The 22576-nt window shown below is 41.7% G+C and overlaps 1 protein-coding gene across 1 annotated transcript in view; it reads left to right on the top strand.

Annotated features, from left to right (window-relative positions):
- Window positions 1-5754: 5754 nt before the first annotated feature.
- coro1ca (coronin, actin binding protein, 1Ca) overlaps window positions 5755-22576 on the top strand; it is a 30968-nt gene continuing 14146 nt past the window's right edge. The window contains exons 1-2 of the mRNA XM_079686202.1: window positions 5755-5908; window positions 18215-18414. Of these exons, the coding sequence (XP_079542328.1) occupies window positions 18217-18414 (198 nt within the window). The 5' untranslated portion in view covers window positions 5755-5908; window positions 18215-18216. The remainder of the gene's footprint in view (window positions 5909-18214; window positions 18415-22576) is intronic.

The raw sequence follows: 22576 nt of genomic DNA, 5'->3' as shown, positions 1-22576 counted from the left end.
ACCATTTATCCCAGACACAGGCGTGCTTTTACCATGTAGCTTCCTGGACTGTAGCATTAAGGACTATGACATCAGCATGCAAACATGTTGGGTAAGGGGAAACATAGAAATGGGACATTCCTTGTACTCAATCTTTGTTTTAGAGTCTGCTTTTACACTGTCATCCACTTGTATTTCCATATTTTGATATAAGGTTAAAAGGTCACCACTTGTGTTTCTAAAATGTCAGCTCCAAACATTTACAGAAACACATTCTCCACGTACCTGAATCAAGCAAATCAACGAGTTATTTACGATCATTTCTCAAAACAGCAAATAGCAACAGTGAGTTTCCCCTGATTGTATTAGTCAAATGAGCTGTGACATCACATGGATGTAATATAAGGCTCCCATTGCTTGTGGATTTGAGGGAGGACTAAACATCAGCAAACAACCAACAAAGAGCACTCTGTCGGTCCTGAGGGAGAGCGGACAACTCGGCTACACGTCTAACTGGTAAGTGACAGCCGAAACATAATAGGAGATCAATATTATCTGAATCTTCCTTGTAAAAGAAGCGAGCCGTGATCTGCCATGCCTGTGCCCAGCTGGTGTTGTATTAATCAGAGTTCAGAAAAAAATGATAAAGTGTCTATTTTCCAAATGCTGCAACTTGTGATTCCTGGTTCATTGGTTTTGAATTCCTGTGTGTCCGAGTTTGTTGAGGCTGTGGAGCAGAGCACATGCTGATCAAGTGATCCGCCTCGGGAGTTCATGGGGGGGAAGAGACGGGATAACAGAGCAGTTGTTATCAGGGTTTTACGGCCTGAAGGAAGGGGATCCCCACACTGGTTGAAAAGAAATAGGTGCAGCTATATCAATGAATGCAAAATCTACTGATCTCTACCATTAAGAGAAGGTGAGACACTTAAGGCAACATTTGTTTTCTCATGCAATGGAGAAGGAGTTAGGCCTATTTTGATTCCATAACATGTCTCCTTTCAGACTAGTAAAAAGAAAACATCCAAAGTACCCATTTTGGTCTTTTAATCCACTTTGTCTATTTGTGTTTGGAGATTTCTCCCAAATAGACCACATTTTACAATCAGATAATGTAACTAATCAAGTTTTACTGGGTGTAGTAGTAACACATTTCTACCTTATTTCTCTGTAATGCCTTGCAAAATGTATTGCCGTTTACAAAACATATCTCGAAAGGCTGTTTTGTTCAAATGTGTTTTTCTTCTTATTCACTGAGCCACATATCTCCTCTTCAGTAGAATTTAAAAACATCAACTTCCTAACTTTGTTTTTTAGGTGTGTTCAGGAACCAAATTTATGTAAAACAAAACAAAAAAGCCGATGAAATTTGATTATTTGTATATATCTTTAGGTCTGTTGACAGTATTTTCCGATGTATGTGCTGATAGAAGATACTAAAAAATCCACCTTGAAAATCATTGGCTCTAAAATGTTTACAATATGAAACAATCATTTTTGAACCAGGCTTTATCCAATGTTCTGTTCTGGTAAAGTATTAAAATAAGCAAGTATTACATGGGATAATCCCTAAATTGTAATTTTAAACAAAACATTTCCAAACATTACAACGATTAATTATAAAAAATAAAATACACAAATAATAGTGATATTTTCATGATGATATCTACCAACTTGATGAGTCCACATGATGACCGAGTGTTCTGTAACTAACTTTATTGATGCCCTCACACACACTATCTTTCTGTCGTGTCATCTTTTTTACACACACTCGCTCTGTCCCCCACTCATAATACCACAGCATGAAAACAATATGTGTGTATTTACTAAGACAGCGCTGCCTTCATTGTGAGAACATCAGCTGTGTGTCTGGGAGAAGTGGGGGCTGTCAGATGATAAGACAACAGCAGTCATATGTTGTCACACAGACTGAGTCCATAGACAGGAAACAGGCTCATGGTCCACATCATTGTTCATTGTGTCTCCCCATTTTATCTGCTTACTGCTGCAGTCTAGTGGGTCTTTTTTTCTTAAACAATTAGACTATCTCATGGAAAAGTTGAACTCTGCAAGAAGATTAGCCAGGTTTTTGCCCTATGTTCAATCCCCCTGCTGTTACTAATACAAGGGTGTGGTTCCTCTAAGAGGCAAGGTTAGAAAAAGGATAACCATAACAGGACTTCTGGTTGAATAAACCTGCAAAACATTCTAACACAACAATCTAACTTACATGTATAAAAGAAAAGTGCATGGAAACGATTTTCTGACCTGCATCATAGGACTTTGAAATGCTTTGAAAGAGTAATCAATTGGTTGGACTCCTGTTATCTGCTGCAGTGTTGATGCTCCCAAAACATTGATCACAGTTTTTACATATCAAGATTGTAAAAATTAAAACATTTGAAATCAAATATCTCCATAATAATGTATGTTGCTTTTTTGTTTGTAGAAGTTGTAGCCAAAATGTGTTTGAAATACATTTTTGGAAGTTGGGAATGGATTCAAAAACGTAATATAATCTTGTTGTTCCGCAACCCTATACTTTTCAGCACAATATTCAAACATGATAACCATGTGAGGATCTACAGGTAAAATAAATATATACTTCTGGGCTAACATTGTCAACACGTGGCATGATTTGGGAAGGTCAGTGTTTTGTTGTGAGGTTAACACCATGTCTTCTTCCACAGACCACTATGGGGCAGAACCAGGATAAACTTGAAGGGGGAGAACAGGGTGAGGGATCGGAGGAGGCTAAACCGGGCCCTGACTCAGGAGCGGCAGGCAGTCATTCAGGGGATGTCATGGAGGGAGGAAGCTCCTGTGAGGAAGAGGAGGAGGAGGAGGAGGAGGCTGGTAACTCCAGGACAAATCTAGAGGAGCCAGACGCTCAGGACCTGGATGGGAGCCGCGGCCAGGAGCCAGTAACACCTTCTAGTGAGAAGCACATAAATGTGTGGGTTAGTCCTTCTGCTGCAAGGGAGGTGAGACAGGGAGGGGCTGCAGGAGGAGGAGGGGGAGGAGGAGGAGGCAGGACGGCTCCACTGGAGACAGACCTAAAGAGTAGTGTGAGGATTGAGAAAAGAGCCGGAGCACAGAGGCTTTTCAATCAACCCAAGAGAGAGAAGAAGACTGAGGTGCAGCTTCAAACATCATCAAAGAACAAGATGGAGCACCAGAACGAGGGGAGTGTCCCACTTGAGGAGATCCAAGAAGAAGACTTCTCATCTGAAGAGTTGGATAAAGAGTCTGGGCCTGCTGCTACCTCAGGTGATGCAATTGAAAACACTGAAGAAGACTCTGTGAGGATGAAGATGAGCAGATGTGGAGATCTTGCAGGAAGTGAGTCGTTACCGTCTGTTCAACCAAATCAGCATGGCACCATCATGGCTGAAGTTGAAGATGTTAAACTCTGCACAGGAACAGTGGAGTGCTTGAGTGTGAGGAAGGAGCCGCCTACAGCTCAACCCCAACATCCTTTGAAAAACACGCTGCAGAAAGAGTCTCTATTAGACCTGAGCGATACCATTCACTGTAGACCTCCAAAGAAGAGAACAGAGAATAATACAAAAGAGGAAGCACGTGAGGGGAAGCAAGTTTTGAACCTCAAGTCTTCAACAAAACCAAAGGTCACTGAGACTGATGATCAAAGGGAGTCTGCAAGGCCCAATCAACAAATGGACACAACTGAAACAACCACGAACCAAAAGATAGATTTGCCAGCCGTTGAACCCAGTTCTATTTTGATAAAGCTACTAAGGAGAGATAGAAAGGAAACAACAGAGCTATCCACCGATAAAATCCAGCAATCTGATGTAAATACATCTTCGTCATGTGACAGGAAGGGGTTGAAAGAAAAACTGGCTGAAGAAAAACATGCAACCAAAGACCCTCATGTGGATATGAAGCAGACGGAAATGTATGACACTTCAACCTCAGATTGTCTTCAATCTCAGCCTGGAGTGATTGGTAACACATTGTGTGAGAACTCACTCATAAAATCCCTCTGTCCCAAAGATGAGTGTCAGATTGCGTGGGAGAATATCAACTCAGCAGAGGCTTCAATCAATGAGGATATGGAGATAAAAGAAAACCTGTCTTCATACAACTTACAATCAGCCGTCTCACATGAGAGTACGTCATGCGAAGTGAGTATTGTGATTTCTGAGGAATTTGCACCTTTATCAAGGTCTGATTCAAAGTCTCCCCCCACTAAAAGGGTTGGACAAAGTGCAGATACATGCAATGTACTTATTGCTGAGAAGACAGACACCAGAAGACCACCTCTACAAGTAAAGAGTGACCGTGAGCGCCCAGCTGATCTGCAGTTATCTGGCTCTGCATGCTCAGATGCACAACCTGTGACGGGAAGGAAGGTGAAAAACTCCACTGAGGACACCGTTTTGGTTGCAGCTGGCACAGTTATCTCTGAGGAAAGCCACCAGATCATGAAGGAGGATCTTAATATGAAGCTTAAAGCAAACACATTGCCACAACAGCCTGATGAACAACCTGGCAAACAACCTGGCAAAGAGGGGAATGATGATGTCTCAGTGAGAGATAAATCCCAAGGCAGCCCTAAATCCAGGCCTGTGTCAGCACTCATAATGGAGACCATTCAATTGCATGAAAAGCTGCAGCACCACAACCGGCCAAAGTCAGCTGAAGTAAAGTGTGATGAGCAGGGCCATTCTGTGAAGGTGGCACAGATGAAGGCGGCTTTCGACTCTGCTCAGAAATCCCCTGACAAGGCAATTCAGAGGAAGCCATCCATGAGAAAAGGTAAGGTTAAAACATGTCCGATTGCAAGAATAGTATCAAATTATATAACCCTAACCCTATTATATATATATACCAGGTTAACAGGGTGTCAAGTAAATTGTTAATGAATGAGTCAATTGATATATAAAAACAATAAACCAATGTTATCCTGTTCCATAACCGTGATAATTTGGGCAACCAGTTTCACCACAAACACTTGCATCAACCCTCCTCCAGCACTTTGCAACCTTGTTAAGAAAAATTGCTATATAAAGGGAGTTTATTATTATCCACTAGAATGAGAAAGGGTGAATAAATACAGTTTGGATGATGGAATACAGCTGTTGTCTTCTTTCAATGGTGGATGGATGTGTCAAATAACGCCATCTTGTGGTGCGGTGATACACATGTGGTACACTGTGTTCTTCAGGAGAATCGGGATTGTTTTTCCTTATTAAATTATATGTAGAATAATAACATTGTTTAAGCATGTTCCACTGTTCAACGCGTATCACACATTGGAGTTTTGTTTACATTCATGGATATTTAAAACCTCTCTTACAAAAGAGGATCAAGGCATTACTTTCTCTCGTACACTTTTTTTATATTCTCAAATGTGGTTTCCATATACATCCCCATTCAATCACTGTTGCACGTAAAGTCAACACATAACACAGTCTACCAAATGATTATTGCCTCGCCTTACAATGAACCATAAATACATTGTATAATATGTGTACGCACAATGGTGCTTCTCTAATAATAAGGTTAATAGAGAGATAGTGATTGATGGATAGTAAATATATAAAAACAGATAATAGGGGTGACATCACACAGGAGATTAAAACGCCATAAAAGCCACCATGAACAAACAATTGATGGTGATTTTCGGTAAATGGGAACCTGAAGAAAGGAGGCGTGAGATCCGATCCTCTGTTGTCCAAAACGACATTTCGATTGGCTGTTGAGGCTGTCCGTCAAAACCAGCTGATCCACTCAGAGCTCGCCAAGCCAAAGCAGGGGGCGGGACTAGCGTCAGAGTGGCGAAAGAGCACAGAGCACAGAGCGGTGTCAGCAGCAGCGGCTCCGGCAGAGGGAGGAATCAAGTGGTGAACGCGTTGGGCTGTGATATAGCATTTCGGGAATACTTTAATTTTCCTCTCAGAAGGTAGGTCACAGATTCATTTTGAATGTTTAGAACTGGTTTGACCCCCCCCCCACCCCCTTTCTTTTAAAAACACTCAGCGTTTGTCCACCTTCCAGACAGACAGGAAAGTGCACACGCTAGCTAAAATGTATGGGGATAGTCTGTTTTAAAAAAAAAAGCTAGCACTAGCCTTCAACGGCTATTATCTGACAATGCCTAAAAGTTTCTCAGCGATTATCAAAGCAATAGCTGGTTTCACGGTGGGGGTTTTGTTCCTCTTGGTGTTGTGGGTGGGTTTGGTGGATAATTTTACGACATGAAATGTGCTGTTGCACGTTATTGAGCGGGGTGGGGTAGCTAACCACAGTGCGGCAGGAAAACTTATCTCTGAACGATAGATCCACAGACATGGAGGTGCAGCAGGCAGCACAACCGCGCCCTGGCCCCTGGCACCCTGTTAATGTTCATACTAAACAATGGGATCCAAACATACCAAGAATCTACTCTTTCATTATTACAGAGGATATATATTTTTTTTTGGACAATCTATTTTGATTTAATTCCAATATCCGCAATATTTACCCAGATGCCAGGTTCAGATTTGACCCACTAAAACACACTGGTTTGGGAGACAAATGGGAAAGTGTCACAGCATAGAAGCGGTGGCTGCCTCCATGCTAGCAACTACAAACGTTAACCAAATGCATTGACAATGTGTCCTGCACCAGCTATGCTTGTTTGGCCATAACACGTGCAGAATTGTTGGTATGAAACTATGCAAGTCTGTGCAAAAACGACCTTTATTTAGTTCTAGTCAATGAGGGCAGACAGGAATATCGTGTTGCTTCACCTGAGCAGTGCTGAGTCCCTACAGTATTATATTGACAGCTGCCTTTTTTCCGAGTACTTGAACCTACAAAAAGTGCACATTATTTAGTCTTGCTTGTATTTTCCTGATGAGACTGATATTGGTGTTATATTTAAAGTTTCCGAGACCACATATGTTGTATTTGAGTAACTGGTATTTGGCATTGATTGAAATAATCAACTACCTAATCTTCTGCCCCCTAGCTCTTCAGATAATGTTCTGTTTCAGCCCTGGTGGTCACAAGTATCATGAATTGGCTTCACTCTTAACATTTGACTTAGCTCTGCCTTGAAGCTGGGAGTAATGTGATTTTCAAATACCAGTGCAATCTTGGAACACAATACACAATACTTCTCACTTGGCAGTCATAAATAGTCCCTGCTGCAGTCGTGCCCTAGAGGCTGTGTGATGACCCAAATAGTCCTCTGTGTGACCCCCAGTCTGTGCACCACCACCGGCTCATTTACTTGCTCATGATGACTAAAGGGCAGTTTGATTTGTAATGACTGTGTTTAGTGTGCCGAAAGGGCAACATGATTTGCATATACCCCATATTGATCGTGGTTACTAAGTCCCTGTGTGTAATCAGCTCTGGGGTTGCAGGAGTGTTCTCCCCTAGACACGCTGTGGGATGCAGAGCAGGTGAAGGGCTGTCAGAGCGACCCCAGGGTCAACAGTCGACAGTACTAGCTGTGTTTGGGCTTGTTAACCATTCCAGACGCATCAAACTCTGCTGGTTGTACTAGGTCAGCACAACCAAGTGGGTCCGGAAGCAGAGGGAAATGAGCATAAGATCTGAGGGAGGGTTGGCTCCTATCAACTGCAGCAAGGACTGCTGCTGTGGACTGTGGTTAACTCACAAGTGCAACATCTTGAATTTGTTTGGAGATCATGAAGTTGTGTAACCATATCCGACATGGGATCGGGTTGAGTCCATCTGAAGTTATCCTTCATTACTATACTGAAATAGTTTAGAATAAGTGGTTCAGTCTTCTGTTTGTTTTGTGGACTAATATAATTGTACATTCGTAGTACAGCAGCATATAAACATTTCTCATATCACAGTTTGTTATATCAGTGTGTTGGGAAAATCAATAGTCATGTCGTAAGAAGCTATATGGTTGCTCAACAGTTTGGCATTTACATCTCAGTTGGACTCGAAGAGTGCATTCTTTAACATGTCTGACATACACATCAGTTTGTGTCCAGTCCTGTCTGTGCAAGATGTTATCTCAGTCCACATTTTCAAGAGAACTATCTGCCAGAAGCTATCAGAAAGACGTGCCAAAACTCAAATACTCCATAGGTTTTAGATTTTACACTGTTTTGAAAATAGTTTTTCTCCAAGACAAGATGTCCAGCAGTTATTTCTGAGGACAGGTGCAGAGAAACATCTCATTATCTAACTACCTGCTTAGCATATTAGTGTGTTTGTTTGTTTGGACAGCCTGAGACTGAAGAGGATCACATATCTAAATCTGTGCCTCTACTAACTTACACAGTAGAAAACATAAATACCACCAAAGAACGACGGAAATGTTCATATTAACTAGAAGTGTGTGTGTGTGTGTGTGTGTGTGTGTGTGTGTGTGTGTGTGTGTGTGTGTGTGTGTGTGTGTGTGTGTGTGTGTGTGTGTGTGTGTGTGTGTGTGTGTGTGTGTGTGTGTGTGTGTGTGTGTGTGTGTGTGTGTGTGTGTGTGTGTGTGTGTGTGTGTGTGTGTGTGTGTGTGTGTGTGTGTGTGTGTGTGTGTGTGTGTGTGTGTGTGTGTGTGTGTGTGTGTGTGTGTGTGTGTGTGTGTGTGTGTGTGTGTGTGTGTGTGTGTGTGTGTGTGTGTGTGTGTGTGTGTGTGTGTGTGTGTGTGTGTGTGTGTGTGTGTGTGTGTGTGTGTGTGTGTGTGTGTGTGTGTGTGTCCATTTTTGACCTGAATGAAATTATTAAGATTTCCATTGCCATATCTCTACACTGTAGCTATGTACAGATGACAATAAAAGCCTTGCAACTTGAACGGCCAACCAGTCATTCTCCCTTCCTACTTGTGTGAACTTTGCCCGTGCTATCGTTGCACGTCAGCAGTCGGTTAATGAGCTGTGAACAATAGTTGTTAACATTCATTCTGATGCTTAGATTCATAATGATAATAATTGGGGAGTGGCTTTGGGGGGAATCCTGAAGGGGATGGGCTATTGGTGTCGCCATGTTGGACTGTGTCTCAGTGGATTTAGTGAGTTTAGGAGCTAGTGGTGTTCTCTACGGTCACTGGAAAAGACGGCAACATTAGGCAGGGTTTCTCAATTGGCAATTTTACGAGCTTATTTTTGCTGGCTTTTTAATTGTTACCTTCCGAGCTTAAAATATATACATTTTAATATTGGCCTTATTCTGCGTGTTAGATCTGTGTTACGTATAGGTTGTACTATGATTCCCACCTTTTATATAGGTTACAGGGTTTTTTAGAAATATGTTTGCTTGGAATCTCGATCAAAGTGAAGTTCAGACGTCCTCTTTCAGTTTCTCTCCTCGTTCTATTTTTTAATTCTGGGTAGTTAGGCAATTCCAGCAGATGCACGTAGACGAATACAATTTCTTCCATTGGTCTTTCCCACCACAGCAGACAACATCTGTTGAAATGGAGCACATTGCTCATTGGGGGAGGGGAAAGAAGTCGAACAGGAAGGGACCATTTTTAGTGTACTTTTATTTTTATGAACACTAAGCAGGGTTTTTCCAATTGTACTCTTGTTGTGTCTGTTGTGTTGAGCACCTGATGGTCAATGACTAATAAAGACTTAGTCAGAGGTTCAAGTTTTGTTACTCAGTCAAGTAACCCTACATCTAAACACTTGTATTAGCTAAAGCTTTATAGGATTTTAATATGATCATTTTTAAAACCTCAACTTTTAAGCAGGATTAGAAGTTTAGGATTTGGTCTTTTACGTCTCGCCACACAAATTCATAGACAGTTGGGAATAGGGTTTGGGCTGTCGTGGAATTTTTTTTTGTATGCAAGGTCAGCATCAAACTAAATAAACAGACATGTTCTGAAAGTCATGTTTTCCATGTTTGAAATCTCAGGAGTCTTTTTTTTTTTTTAAATAGGGAAATTGGCAAATCCTCAGCATTTGGCTTCTGGTGTTGAAATCCTTTCACCTGTCAATGTCTGAACTCTACAGCCAATGTTATCATGTACATACTTTACCTAGTTAGAGCTATTTCAATGGAGCCCATAAGTGGTTCTGTCTATACGTTACCTTGCTTTGATTTGGACTTTAAGCAACGTTGCTGTTGCAAACCTCATTTCCAAGTATAAAAGAATACAATAGCTTTCCTTGAAACACTGGTGTGAAATGTATTGTGTTTGTAGTTGAAATTGCCCAGCGCACTGACTGCGTGGTCACTGGGGGCGGGAGAGAGGTGAAAAAACAGCACCTTATCTCATTGTTGCAAAAAGCACTGGAATGCAGCTGGAATCTGATTACAATGGTGGTCCGTGGCCTTGGTTACAGGAAGGGGATTTAGGTGGCGTCTCATGCGGTCTTGGTGACAAAAGGCAAAAGGCAGCAGTGTATGGGGAGCACTGAGGCGACATCACTGGTGTGTGTGTAGCGGCGGCGAGGGGTGGCATGGGTAGCAGAGTGTGGGAAAGCTAAGTCTGGGAGCGTTACTGACTCTGCAAAGTTACAATACTTTCTGACAATAAAAAAACAACACTGTAGAATGTCTTTCCATTTTTCCTTGCTGTATAGGCTCTATATTGTAGGCATTGTAGCCAGCAGTTATTACGAGGAGGGACGTACCTTTTTACTATACATGGCCTAGAGTGACCTGGATGTTGGATATCAAGTTGACGCATAGCAGGGAAGTCAGAAAAACAACAATGATGAAAAGCACCAATAAACAAAATTGTAAAACAGATTAGAGCTGTTAAGAAATCTGATGGAGCCTTGTTTTACTCGCTGATTGCGTGTTTTTATTATCTATTCAAGCTCAACATGTTTAAAAGGCCAATTGATGTCAACATAAGAGTCAAATAACTCCTTCTCAGAAATATTGAACTTGGCATGTTTGCTGTTGGAAGCTAATGACATGGCAACAGGGATACCTTTATTCAACGTATAGTATACGGAAATACACAGTAGCTCCCTCAAATAAATAACTTGGTTGTTGTGCAGACTGTAAGGGGATGTCATAATTCTGCTCGAGCTATGCAGGCCCGGCCTCTTCCACATCGGCTCAGCCTGATTTGTGGTTAGGATTTTCATGTTATGTCACATGTGACTCACCAAGTGCCATCCCCTTTGGGTTTCACAGAGCCGTGAGTTTTAATCCTGGTTAGGTTCCCTGCTGTAGCAAGTATCTTATTGTCTGCTGTTGTAGCTAAGCAGTTTAGTAAGACATTTCTCTTGGAACCGAGCCCCACGTGTTGACCTCTCAGTAGTCTAGTTGTACCGCTGCTGTGTCTTTGTTTTCAGGATGGGGCAATGGTGTGTAATCAATCGTATTGTATTTGAGCCCTGTCAAGGAGAAACCAGTTTGAGTACAAATAGCCGTTGGCAGAATGGGGTGGCCTGTGTTTTTAATTGGAATGTGTGAACATAACTGAATATGGCAGCGATGGACAGCATTAAGGGTCTCCTGTCACCAAAGACGTGCCATAATCTTACATCTCTATGCACCGGCTCCAAAATCTTTACACAGTTGCTAGGGACAAAAGATTTTGGCCATTTTGCCAAGTCACAAAAAAATCAAGACATTTATTGGTAATTTAGGAAAAAGCACAGTGACATGATCTGTGTTTTTAGTCTTAAAGTATGGTCACAATAACTAATGAAAGTACACTATAGCACTCACAAGACCAGCATTTCCTTAACAGAATACTCAGATGTAACTGGAGTAGAGGAATGCAGAGTGGGATGCTTAAAAGTGTGTCACACATGTCCCATTTCCTGTTGGTCATTTCCTCAGGCTGTGTGGTCCTCCTTTTGTCTCTGCACATCAGAGTCAGCTCTGCGGGCTCAGAAGGCAAAAAGGTACTCGGCTCTCCTTTCGTCTGATTTGCCAAACAGATTTCTGGAGTCTTTTTGCTTGAATTAGGGCTGGCTCAGTGAGCTGTAAGTCTCAGGAGAGTGTCACTGAGTTGCAAACACTCCCCCAAGGTGTGTCTCTCTGTCTCTTTCTCTCTCTCTGGCTGGGTCTGACGCTGTCCTACTGGTCCCAGCCCTTTACTGCCTCAAGAAAACCCCTGATGACATTGTTCATGCAAATGTCAACCCATGATCATTATGCGTTCTTGTTTGGGAAAGGGGATGGGTCACTGAATAGTTAATAATTGATTTTTTGAGGATTCACTGTTGACTCTCTGTTGCTTTTTTTTGTTTTGATTTTGTACAATTGAAGCATCGGATGTGACTTCATCATTCAGTGGTTTTTTATTTGTATTTAAAAGCTCCAGTGCATGACGAAACCAGCCGTCGAGTGGTTGTTAAATATAGATATATTTCCTTTGTGTTGAGAATGACTGTTCACTATTAATTCCTGTCTTTCTCTGTTAGCAGCAGAAGTCTAACAGGAAGCTGGCTGTCTGGATAAGGCCTTTGCTAGTTAAGCAGAATTACCCTGCCCCCCCTGGTTCCTGTGTGCTGCTCTTTTAAATCCTGCCTGGTACCACATAAACCATACCTGGGTCACTATTAAAAGAAGCGTAATGTGTGCCACAAAATAAGAAAAGTACAGCACTGTGTTTGCTTATCTGTCTTGCCTTACAGAATTGCACTAAACCCTGTAGATGCAATGAAGCAGACATGAAATGACATATTTGATGCTTTGATAATTGGTGCACAATCGCATCACTTCCACTGAGGTAATTCACCCCACAACAAAGAGGTCCAACACTTGAGGTTAGCCCAGCTGCTTCACTCGAATCAAGTCAATATTGGTGTCACTCAGGACAGCTATGCTTGTCAGTGTGTGTACATATTGATACACATTTTTACACTTGACTGGCCCCTAAAATGACTACATTAACAACTCGAATTTGGTGCCAAACCACCGTACGCAGGCCATACAAGTATCCATCAATGTTCTGCTGTCCCAGGTCTCTTTGTAGGCTCACTTGCTTCAAGCTCAGTTCATCAGATGTGGGATAATGATGTTCTTACATAAGAGTTGCCCTTGACATTTAATTTTTTTGGTTTGGCATTTGCTCATGGCGGGGTTAATACCTGTCTTTCTCTTTGGAGGAGCTGAGATGCTTCTGTTACTGCCTGGGAGGTTTTAACACAAGTCTTGTCCTGTGTAGCTCTAAGGTGTGAGGTGATTAACAATGATTCCAGGTCTGTGGTGAGTCTGAAGTTATCAGCTATTCTGATTTTGAGTCCAGGAATGAAGCTGTTGAGTCAAAAGTATATGGCAACGCTCCTGACACAGGAGTCGTGATCGACATTGAGGGAACTCCCAAATTGTAAAAAACATAAATGATTGCCTTCCGGGAACTAGCCCTAATGTTACTTTTTTTGTTTAATGTTTTTTCTTCTATGGTCTCACCCCATGTATCAACGGTGAGCGTCCAGTGACTAAGAAATGGTGATTTCTTCCTGAAAAGGATCGTCAGGAAACAACGCTACCACACAACAAGGCACACTCACCAAGACCCAGTGTTGCATAGTCAGCTGAACCCCACCCAGTCTGCTCTGACCTACATCGTGCACACCGATAGCCCAACCCTCTCTTCATAGAGGCTTTAATCCAAACTGTCAGTTTGAGCAACAACGCATAGGAATAATTGACTCCTTTTATCTGTGACTGTAACATAGGTCACATTAAGATATCATCCGAAGCATATTCATCCAGAACTAGTCCTGATTTGTTGCCTTAAAAGTAGTTGATTATTACAAGAGTAACATATGATATTGAACATGTCCTTCTGTAAGAGCTAAAGGGTTGAGTGACTGGGGATCTGCGTGCAGGCCCAGACTAACCTCAAGAATACAGTGATTGTTTCGTCAAGGCCAGAAACACTATTGTTGTGATAAAACTGCAAATTTTACATTCGTGATAAAACTGCAAATTTTACATTCTCCATAAAACAATGTATTTTTCTGCTGCAAATGTACAGAGCCAAGAGCAGCAGGATAGTTTAACCCATCTTTCTGTTTTAAGAATAGTAAAAGATCCAAAGCATTTACGTGGGTTAGGTGTGTCATCAATGTCATTAAACATTTATGGAGGTGATAAGCCCTTATAAAACAAACTGATGATTTAAAAGGGCTCTCCTTAGTAACGCCATCATAAAACTGGACTTGATAGGTTACCCTTGGCTTTTTCCGAAGACAAGGTGGCTGTTTGCAAAGGACAATTTCCCCATTCCTATAGTGTGCCAGAAAGAGTTACATTTCAGGTGAGAAATCGACCATACAGTCAGGCTGGATTTTCATATCTGAAACACTTAAGTCATTCTTCACAAGGTTCAATAGTTGAGAGGCACCATGTGCTCTGTAACAACTCAAAATAAAGCTCTGCTTGTTCTCTCATCATCTCAACCTCTTCATCTCGTGTGCTGATTGGTCTGGCTTCCAGCTGCTCTGCACTATGCATTGCCAATGGATGTTTCAGCGACTAAAATCATGTAAAGAAACCTGAACCTTTTTTAAATGTGGTCATGTTTTGCAAGGCCAGGTGTCATTTCAAATGTAAGTTTAACGGTTGTTCACATTTGACATCTTAAGTACCTTTTTTAAAAACATAAGTTTGCATTTCTTACTGTTGTAATGTTTTCCTCTCCTGTGTTGGTATTTCCCTGATGTTGCTAGGCAGCATGTCTGTGTTGCTAAACATGTCTTTGAGACAGAGCGCAGCTAACCATACACCCATGCTATGCCCGTGGGATAAAGGGAATTTTTAGAACTGTTTTATATATATTTTTTTTTTAAAAGCATCTCATTGAGTAGGTAAATCTACATTCTATTCGAAGTCAAAGGCAGATTTGTAAGCTCAAATTAAACGTATCGACAAAATAATTGAGAGTATGGATTTCACATTACATGCCATTTGTTAGATGCTTTTATCCAAAGTGACTTACATGCTCAATACTGTGGGCAATCCTCACAGGAGCAATTTGGGGTGAAGTGTCTTGCACAGGGACACAACGACATGCTGACTGCAGTGGGGTTTGAACCTGTGACCCCTGATCCAAACACCAACGCACTAATAATAATAATAATACATTACATTATACATTTATATAGCACTTCTCATCTGCCAAGACAAATCTCGAAGCGCTTCACAACAAAGAACACTGATACAATTTGAGAGATTAAACAAATAATAATAATAATAATCATTTCAAAACAAATAATAAAAGTCGGAGATAGCGATTAAAAATGGCAGTACTCCAGGTGTACCATGCTCAAAGTTTATTGGAAGGCCTGCCGAAAGAAGAGGGTCTTAAGGCCGGTTTTGAAGACCTTGGTGGAAGGGGCAGATCTCAGCTGATCTGGGAGGGAGTTCCAGAGGCGCGGGGCGAATGAGCAGAAAGCTCGGTCTCCCATTGTTCGGACTGCACTAGTCCACTGCGCCACAAGCCTCCTCCTCCTCCTATCACAATAAAAAAAATCTAGTATGCGATGCCAATACCAGTGAATTTTCAGGATTCTCAATAGCAAATTCAATACCAGGAAAAAAAAAAAATGTAATCTAATGCAATACGTCATACACTTTTATTACTATCTGCATAGTTTTCTGTTAGGAAACTAAACACGTCAGGTAAGAGCTTAAGTTCACTATCACTCCTCCCACTGAGTTGACCATGGATACGTTATTCACGGTTTGTCATTTTCAGGAAGAAAAACCGATTGATTGATTCTATGGTATTTGTCACTATCACAGCCCATGTCCTATTTTCACCCAATTTATTTCAAAGGGTTTTTATTTCATATTTGCTTAATTGAATCATGACATGTTAGATGAAGGATTTGAGTTGAACAATATCCCTCATTGTACAGTTTGTGTGGACAGAACGTAATGCACATAATGATTGGCTTTGTGGCTTAATCACTTTTTAAAGTTATATTTCCAACTGTGCTTGATTTATATCCATAATTTGACAAGGATGCTGACTGATGTCCTGATTGGCTCTGTCTCAGTAGGTGTAGTGGAGTTATACGTACCAGGAGAATCAGTGGAAGGGGCTCTTCACTGCGTTAGGGCACATCAGCATTTAGTGTAGAGGGGAGTTTCTACCGAAGGGCGGAGTCTTCATCAACTCTAATAAATCTAATGCATGCGGCTCCTCATTTAGGATTGCTGGTGTTTTCTACAGATACATCAGCACTGAGGAGCGCTGCCTCATGTATGTTAACTGGACAGCATCATAAAAGGATTCACTTATAGTTTGTACTGTAAATATTCATTTTTTTAATCTTTTAAATAAAACCTTTATAGTCATAACAATATCAGAACGCAGCCCAAGAAGCAGTTTGAGCTGGATTTTGACCCAACTCTGTAACTCCGTCTCTCACCACACAGGTCTCTGATTTAGTTGTGCTTTCACATGTAGCTTCTACTCCAGCAGCGTTATGAGACAAATCTGCTGCTCCGAAGGAAAGCAAACAAGCCTCACTCATCCCTCATGACAAAGTGGTCATTGTTGAGTATCGACCTGATCTAGAATTGTAACTCAACATTCTAGAACTGTAACTTGCCATTCTAGAATTTAAATTCAACATTCTAGAACTTGTAATTCAACATTCTAGAATTTTTAAATTCAACATTCTAGAACTTGTAATTCAACATTCTAGAATTTTTAAATTCAACATTCTAAAACTTGTAATTCAACATTCTAGAATTGAAATCAACATTCTAGAACTGTTACTTAACATTATTAAATAGTTTGAACACATCTTTTACTTTGAACTTGGCATTAATCTTATGGAAACCAAGGAGACCTTCAAAGTGTCATTTTGTAACCTTTTTTAGTGTTTTGTTTTTTCTATAAAAAATGTACCGCTGCTCAAATCGTCTATCGTGACATTACTATAAGGAAGAGCGATTCCTTTTGTTGCCTTCAAAATGTCTTTACTGAACTTTTTAACAATCATTCATCCAACAGGAGTTCTGCCTTGGATTTCAGTTCATTGCACTTAGTGTGCGTCAGCCTTTCCGAAATAAATGAAAGTCAGTTTCATAGATGAAATGCACTTCTGATCCAGGACAATTCAGAGTAGGATTTAATAAATCCTATGTAACTCAGTAAATACCAAATCCTCAATTTAGGGAAGATTAAAACTCAAGTGTCATTAACTGTTTACTCCTAATGTGAACAAATGTATCCTTTAGCACACTTCCTGCTATTGGACACATCACAAATAAACAGTTGGTATGACCAACGTTTTTATCAAAAGCTTTGAGCTGTTAGGACACGCCCATATCCCTGCAGGAAGAACTTCCTGCTTGTGTTGTGATCCTTGTTCTGTCGGAAACATGCCATATAAGAGTTTCTCTCTTACACTAATCCTTTCTCTCTTGCTCCGTATCACGCTCTCTCTCTTTACACACACACGGACATGCATACACACACACACACACACACACACACATTCACAATGGAAACCACCTCCAAAACATATCCCACATCCTGCGCTGCTCCTTTATCATGTTGGTGATTCAGGCTAGGAAACTGTTACCATGTGCTGCGTCGAAAACTAAGAGTTTCACAAAACCAAGACTCCTTGAGAGGGTCGCAGGTCAGATTGGACCTCGGTCAACTTTGAGAGTGGTCTGTTATTTTAGGCGAAGCATTTGGACTTGTAGCTTTTGAATGGGCTTGTTTTCCGCATATTCCTGTCCTGTTGAAAGTGTTAGCTGAACCAGCTACAAAGTCTGTTTGTATTGGGTATATCCTATTTTCTTTGCAACTGGCCCCTTCCCCCTGTGACCCATATGAAGCGTGTTTCAGATGTTTGATAATTCGGCACAGTGCAGAGGAGAAGATTATCAACCATTTTTGTTTTGTTGTTTATTATTGTTATGCTGCATCTTTGTGAATTAGGAACATTTTAAATCCCATACATTGGTTTAGTAACAGGTGCCCCATACCCACTTTTTCTATGGGATCAGTTTTGAACTCTACATGCGATCACAGGGGTGAGGAAAACCCCACATGGCTTTATATTCTTACACTCGGAGTAATGAAGGGCAGTGTGGCAAAAGTGACGCTGAAATTGTTGGCACCACGTTGCCCAGAAATTCCAGGGACACCCTTAGTGAGGCTGGAGCAGTAATGGCCACACTGAGGGTGAAGAAATGGATTATATGTTGTGGAAAAAAAAGCTTACGTGTGTTCTAAAAGCTCTGCTGCCGTATTGTGTTCTCAAATCTTTCAAGTAGCTCTAGTTGTCCATATGTTGGTTCATTGTACGGCTCTTAAACTGCTAACACAAAATCTTCCCCTCTGCTCTTTGCACAGATATGAGTCGACAAGTTGTACGTACGAGCAAATTCCGTCATGTGTTTGGCCAGGCGGCGAAAAATGACCAATGCTACGATGATATCCGGGTGTCAAGGGTCACATGGGACAGCTCCTTCTGTGCAGTCAACCCCAAGTTTGTTGCCTTAATTATTGAAGCCAGTGGTGGAGGAGCTTTCCTCGTCCTCCCTCTTCACAAGGTAAGTGTAAAGTGCATCATGTCCTAGTAGTTAATGCCATTAAGACAACTAGTGAGATAAACAAAATGTGTAGGCTTGTTTGCATTCGCTTTTTCAGTAGCACATGCTGCCTAACAATGCTTTGATTAATCCCTATAGTTTATTAATTATTCTTACTGTTTACACTATGTCTTGATTTGTTGTTCATTTTGTGCATGAATGAGATGTTTAGAAGGACTACTGTGTGTGTGTGTGTGTGTGTGTGTGTGTGTGTGTGTGTGTGTGTGTGTGTGTGTGTGTGTGTGTGTGTGTGTGTAACAAACACGTGAACAATCAAGGGTTTCCTTTTTCCATGTTTTGTTCACGTTAAATAATCATTTGCATTGAAAACTTAGCCTCTCGAACTGCTGGCTTGGTGCCGGTGTCCCTCAGGCTTAATGTTTGCCTAAGTTGTTTTATACACCCTCATGTGTACAACAGAAACTACTCCAAAGCCCTGGAGCGAACCTGATCCCTGCCTCCATATAAGGAATCACTCCACTCTAGAATGACTTTTGGTTTGGCAAGACAGCATTTAAAAACTGTTCCAACTGTAAACAAGTTAGCTCCTCACTTTTGTTTTACCCCTGCTGTCATAATTGGGCTAATTAAGGTGCACTAAAGAGCTCCTTGTATCCCACAGGGGGCTATGGCCTGTCCCCAAGAGAGCCCTTGGGTGCCATTATGCTTGATGGTGGTGAATTGCTAGCTGTTGTTGTTTCTTTTTGGCAGCTCTTAGCAATAGCCAAGTGGCAGGTCCTGACACTGAGTGACATAAGTACTGCAATACTGTTGACAGTTGTAACCTGGGCCTGTAATTAGTGCACAGCAGTCGGTCCCGTGTCATCTGAGAAGGCTCTGGCATAGGGGACCGGATCCTTGGGCCTGTCATCGCACAGCTTACACCTCTCAGCACCTCATTCCACACAGAGCTTGTGGTGGTGGGCTGCATGCTCCACCAGTTTCACATCCCTGCTGCCCCTGTCTCTGTTTGTTTGATGAGCTCTGCATGCCCGTCCTATCCCAGGAGAGCATTGGTGTGTCTACCGAACAACGTCTATTTTTCACCACTGAAATATACAGTAGTAAGAGGCTGAGGTCTTTCTGTGCAGAGCAAACCTCAGGCAACTTCCTCAAGTGAGAGATTGAAAAAGCTTTTTTAGATCTTCCATCATATCCAGACTGAGTGTTTTCCTCATTTCAACAGGCAATGCATTCAGACACTGGAGCTGAAAGGGGAATGCCATGTTGTTTAAGACCAATAGTGTGTTAATTGTGTATGTATGCAATGCTTTGGGCAGTGTGTGCTCCCAACAAACCAGTTCAGCAGCCTAGCATACAAAGAAAAGTTTAGCTGTTGGGACATTGGAACAACATTCATTTTGGATCTTAAATCAATGGGAATTAAAAAAACAAATCACTTTTCTCAAATGAATTCCGTGTTGGTCCATCTGGAAATCTCAGTGTAGCCTCAGCTCGCAATGCAAGTCTTAAAAGTGGGACGATCCTGTCCCATGCAGCCGGTCTGACTATAGAGCACACTGCAGTGGATCAGCAACGCCCAAATGCTTTAGGGGCACAAGATCATTTTTAATACACTGAATGAACAAGGATTGTATCCTCTTAAATGAAAAATAACACTTATTTGTATATGCATCATAATGCTTTTGTTATTGGGCTGACTGTACAAACTGTGTGTTGTACTTTATCATCTTTTGTCTGACATACAGTAGCTTTGCTTTGTAGATACTGCTCTAAACCTTATCGAAGAACGCTTTGTTAAAATCACCTGGTCCTCATTTCATTTTTGTTTCAAGGGCACACATCCCCTAAACCCCCCCACCCCACCCTCCCATCCCTAATGTGAGGGTGCATCTGTCCGGCTCACCCATCTGCCCGGGCTGTGCTGCTCCCAGTCTCTGTGGGCAGCCAGCTGCTCAGGCCCTTTGTCCCGTGCTTACTCCCAGCGCAGCCCTTTGTCATAACCACACTTCAGCTGGGGGGAGGCAGAAGTGTGATGATGCTCCTTCCCCCTTTTACAATCAACCCATATTCAACTGGGCATCGCTTTGTTGAAGTGATGCAATGACAGGAGAAGGAAGAATTGCTGAAATGATTACACTTCAAAAAAATGGTAAATGGTTGGAAAAGCCTCTCTTGGAGTTCACAGGTTGATGTCATGGGTCTGTTACTTGACTTGAGGTCTGAGCCTCATTTTAGGTTGTCAAGCAATAGAGCCGATGCTTTGTGTGACTCAGGAGGGTGAGGTTAGTGCGGCAGGCCGCTGTGACTCAGCACAGCCATGGCTATTGTTGCTTCCTCCTGTCAGAACACAGGCATTTATAGAGAGGGCATCAGATGTCCAGCTCAACACATGTCATCCCCTTGCCTCATGCTTTCAATCTCCTCCTTTCTCTTTCTTAGCAGGATGCCTGCTAATTTATTCCCTGATTTCCATATGAAGGAAGCGGTGGGAGTGAATGCAGCTAGCAAGTGTTCAGTGAAACATTCCTGATAATTCCTCTCTGTCTGCTCGGCACATGAGAATGGAAGTCTCGGTAAATCATTACTGTGATTTTTAATCCCTTAACTAGAACGTATCTAAGCATGCAGTTGTTTTTTAACCATCAGCATTTTATTTTCCATGCAGACGGTTCACTTTGTCAATTGTAAGCATCTTTCATTTCCTCTTAGTCTCTTTTCTTTTTTAAGATTGACCTTGACTACAGCATAACACAGTGCATAGCGTGTTACTTCATGTAGATGGCATGTTCCACTTTCAAAAGCTGCCTCTGTACTGAAAGGTTGATCAGATGTGGAGTGTGTATTTAATTTGGATTCAATCCTTCAAAGCACCATTCATCCAGTGCTCAACCTTTGCTGTAAGTAATCCCTGGGTGTGCACATCGACACAATCATTCTGTTCTGTCTCCCAGTTACGCTGCTAACTGTCTATAATCACAAAAAGACCCTGGTTGTGCTTGGTATCCAGGGTCTTTCCCCATACTTTGGTCAGCTTGTGTTCCAAGACCTCTATACTGCTCGGTTGCCTCTGCCTTTGCCGCCTCTGCCGCTCAGTCCTGCTGACTGCAGATTTTACCATATATGGTCATTCACTGCTCCCTGCCTGACAGGCTTCCAAGACCATTTCCTCCCTGCCTTGCTATTGGCTGCTTCGAGCAGTGTCGGCACACATGTGAATTCTGGGATAGGCTGAAATATGAAGAGCGGCCAGGATGAGAAAACTGGGTTGAAGTCAGATGTTGTCTGTGTCACAGAATCACTCACTGCATGAGGTGCCATATTAGAATACTTACTTTAATGTGCTAGCCTGTATGACTGCTGGTAAACTGAATACTATTTATAATCTATGAATACAGAGCTGAGAGCACTGATGACTCCTTTTAAAATAAATCCGACTTTCTTTTTGCTCAAAAACAGCAGATGGTGTCTGCAATGCCTTTTCATTCATTTGATGCATTTAGAGTCTGCTTGATAAGAGCAATTCAATCACAAACTAACCACCGTTGCACACATTCCACACACAATCATTTTCAGTAGGCTGCCTTTCATATGTTCCAAGTACTCTCTGGAAATAAATGTTTGTGAATATCAATATCTCCTCAGTGCAGTGTTAACAAAGAGATGGCGGAAGTTAAAGACCCTGCCGACATTCATAGGATTTCTTGTCTTCGATGTTGCATGGACCTAATCACTACTGATCCTGTGTCATCAGCAACCACCAGCCAGGACTGTTCAGTCTCCTGTGAGCAGATAGCTCGTGCTGTCTGAGCCTTTAGATACTTAAAACAGATGTGATTTTAAAATCTCAGCTGCTCCAAATAGTTCCAAACTGGCAGCAGAGCTACCAGTTAAGTAGTGGTAAATAGCAGACTTGTTTTAGATGCTATCTGGGATTCATCTTATCATATAGTTTCACTAGCCATCAATACCAGCCACCAGCAATATACAGTGCTTCTGTAGTACATCTCCATATAGTTTTCTCTGCTCCATCTATATATAGCTGAGGTTTTGCTGTATTGTTCCTGCCCTATCATACAGACAGAGATGTATAAAGATGAACCATTCCATGGAGCTCTGAGCAGCAGTGGACAGCATGCAGACCCTTTTAGTGGTGTGCATG

Source organism: Notothenia rossii (assembly GCF_949606895.1).
Source record: "Notothenia rossii genome assembly, chromosome: 6".
NCBI lineage: Eukaryota > Metazoa > Chordata > Actinopteri > Perciformes > Nototheniidae > Notothenia > Notothenia rossii.
This window is presented reverse-complemented; position numbering and strand designations above follow the sequence as displayed.